This window comes from Protobothrops mucrosquamatus, unplaced genomic scaffold, assembly GCF_001527695.2.
Source record: "Protobothrops mucrosquamatus isolate PMUCROS unplaced genomic scaffold, P.Mucros_1.0 scaffold1121, whole genome shotgun sequence".
Taxonomy (NCBI): Eukaryota; Metazoa; Chordata; class Lepidosauria; order Squamata; family Viperidae; genus Protobothrops; species Protobothrops mucrosquamatus.
Genome location: NW_015387339.1, coordinates 162226 through 164795, shown reverse-complemented (window position 1 = coordinate 164795; position 2570 = coordinate 162226). Strand labels below are relative to the sequence as shown.

The following is a 2570-nucleotide window of genomic DNA, read 5'->3' as shown; positions in this document are numbered from 1 at the left end:
TTGAGCAAAATCCTCGGCCCTCCCCTCCAGGGAATCCCCTCCCCCCCTCAGCTGAAGGAGAGAGCGGGTCACCCTGAAGAGGGTGGCCGGGCGATTATCTGATGACGCAATGAGGGTGGAGTAGTAGTTAGACCTCGCCACCCTCATCGCCACTAGGTAGGATCTAACCTGTATCCTTGCCTGTGTTCGGTCGAATTCGAATATGTGATCTTATTTTGCTATTGTCTGCTTTCTGAATAACATGGAAACAACAGTCACTGACATAATGAACATATGTGGAAATCTATAAAATGGACAATCTGAATATAATATTTCAATGTCAATGGCTTTAAATTATTCTTAGAAAAATATTAAGCAATTTGAGTGCAAATTTATATTTTTGCTTGTCATCAGCCATGTAGCATTGTAAACATCTTAAATTCAAACATATCTTCATACCTATAAGGATTACTCTTCCTAAAGTGATAGAATAAACTCATACTGTAAAAACTGTGTTGAGCTGAAGTATGTACAAGCCTTAGATTCCCCCCCCCCTAGAATTAGAAAGCTGGATTTTTAAAATCTTTTTTTTTTGCTGATGCAATTCTTAATAGCAAATTTCAAAACTCAATATAATGTTTGAAACCTTGTTTTGATTTTTTTAAATAAAAATAAATATATTTCTATTAAATTGATCTAATCAAAGAACTGGGTTCATAAATATGTACATCTGAGCATTCCCCCCCCCAAAAAAAATCAAGGTTGGCTTATTTTTGAGAAAGTGTTACAATCATTAAAAGCATACTGCACATTATTTTAATCCCCACTGAGATAGCTTTCATATTGTTACTTAGAGCTTAAAGCTTGGTAGGAAATTAACGTTTTCTTAAGGTTCTTGCAGTTTCTTCAGTGCAGATAGGGCTGCTCTCAATTTTAATGGGAATGGAAACAGCTTTACCTGTTTATCAGAACTATAACATAAATTAGAAACTGCTGGATTGGGACTCCTCTCTTTGTTGAGACACCCTGAATGCTTAATGCATTATAACAGTTAGAGTTTAGAAAAAGGGCTATAATTTGATTTTGACTGAATTCTGTTTGTCATTTCAGGAGTTCCATCACTACTGTTTACATTGAGGTACTTCCTCCTAACAATCAAAGTCCACCCCGCTTCCTTCAACAGATGTACAGCCTTGAACTCAGTGAGGCCATGCGAATTGGTGCCATTTTGCTAAATTTGCAGGTACAGAATGCTTCAATGTAAGCATTTACAAAGCTCTTTCTGTTTATGCATATGAGTTGCATTGTAAATTACTTCTGATTTTTCTGGGACAACTTTTGCATTGTAGATTGTCAAACTCTCAGCATTGTTCAACACTTTCCCCATTGGTTTGTAGAATAAGCCTTACATATTGCTACATAGCTGGTCTGATGCTGATGAGAGAATAGAATAGAATAGAATAGAATAGAATAGAATAGAATAGAATAGAATAGAATAGAATAGAATAGAATAGAATAGAATAGAATAGGGGACTTCCGGTGGTGGCATCAGGGCGGTACAGAGTCAAGGAGACAGGCTCTGTCACCTAACTCCAATCTTTCCATGTTTGGAGACCCTTTGGGGGCGCGGGGAAGTCTGGAGGACAACGCGTGAGAAAGGGGGATGCCGGAGGAATAACGAGGCGAAAGGCGATCGCCCGTTAGGACGAAGGAAACCTCCTAATTTCAATGTGGAAACTTCTGCCAGCAGCTGATGGCGGATCTGAGGCCCTGATAAAGCCACAGATGATGCGGAAGCAAGAAGAATTCTAACAGACAGTGCCAAGTAGTAAGCTGTAATAGCCTATATTATTCCTAATACTAAAGAATATGAGGAGAGTCTAAGAAGATTTAAGTGTCTATTAGGACGGGCGCTGAGAGGAAGCTCAATCGGAGAGGGAACCCTCAACGCAAGCGGCGACCCGGCGGAGGAGCTGTGAGTCGACAGATCTAAAGAACCAAGAGATTAAATAATAGAAGGTACACACAAAGAAAGACAGTGTATTAAATCTGTGAGCGCAGAAGACGGAGAGGTTTGAGGAAGAAACTAGGAGCGGAGAGATCGTGATAAAGTTGAAGTTGGTAGAGCTTGTGGATTGAGAGACCTGGATAGAAAAGACTGTGAGTTGAAAGAGTTGAAAGAAAATGGCGATCTAGAAGAATGCAGCAGCGATTAAAAGTGGTTGGAGAAAAACGAGAGACAAACCTGAAGGCTGCGAAGATCGGGAAACTCAAGTAAAGTGCTCCCAGCCACGAAAAAGCGTGGTTTGCTGTTAAAATCTGAAGGTGGAAAGAGAGACCGGGAGGATACAACACCAAAGGAAAGTGAAAAGAACGGACTGAGGTTGGAAAGAAAACCTGGAGCTTGAGAGATCCATTCAAAGGATACAAGGAAGGAGACGAGAGTGAAGGAGCGGAGTGACGATTGGAGAATAAACAACAGGAGAGGAAGTTGAAAAAGACGGGCTGACGCTGAGAAAGATTTATAGCTTGACAGGGACGGTGCTTTAAGTAAGATGAGTGTGAACGGAAGGGAAGGAGACAACGGAAGA

The 2570-nt window shown here is 40.6% G+C and overlaps 1 protein-coding gene across 1 annotated transcript in view; it reads left to right on the top strand.

Annotated features, from left to right (window-relative positions):
- PCDH15 (protocadherin related 15) overlaps window positions 1–2570 on the top strand; it is a gene marked incomplete at its 3' end in the record, with an annotated part of 345211 nt that overhangs the window by 182607 nt on the left and 160034 nt on the right. Inside the window, exon 13 of the mRNA XM_015820330.2 lies at window positions 1090–1222. Coding sequence (XP_015675816.2) covers window positions 1090–1222 — 133 coding nt within the window. The remainder of the gene's footprint in view (window positions 1–1089; window positions 1223–2570) is intronic.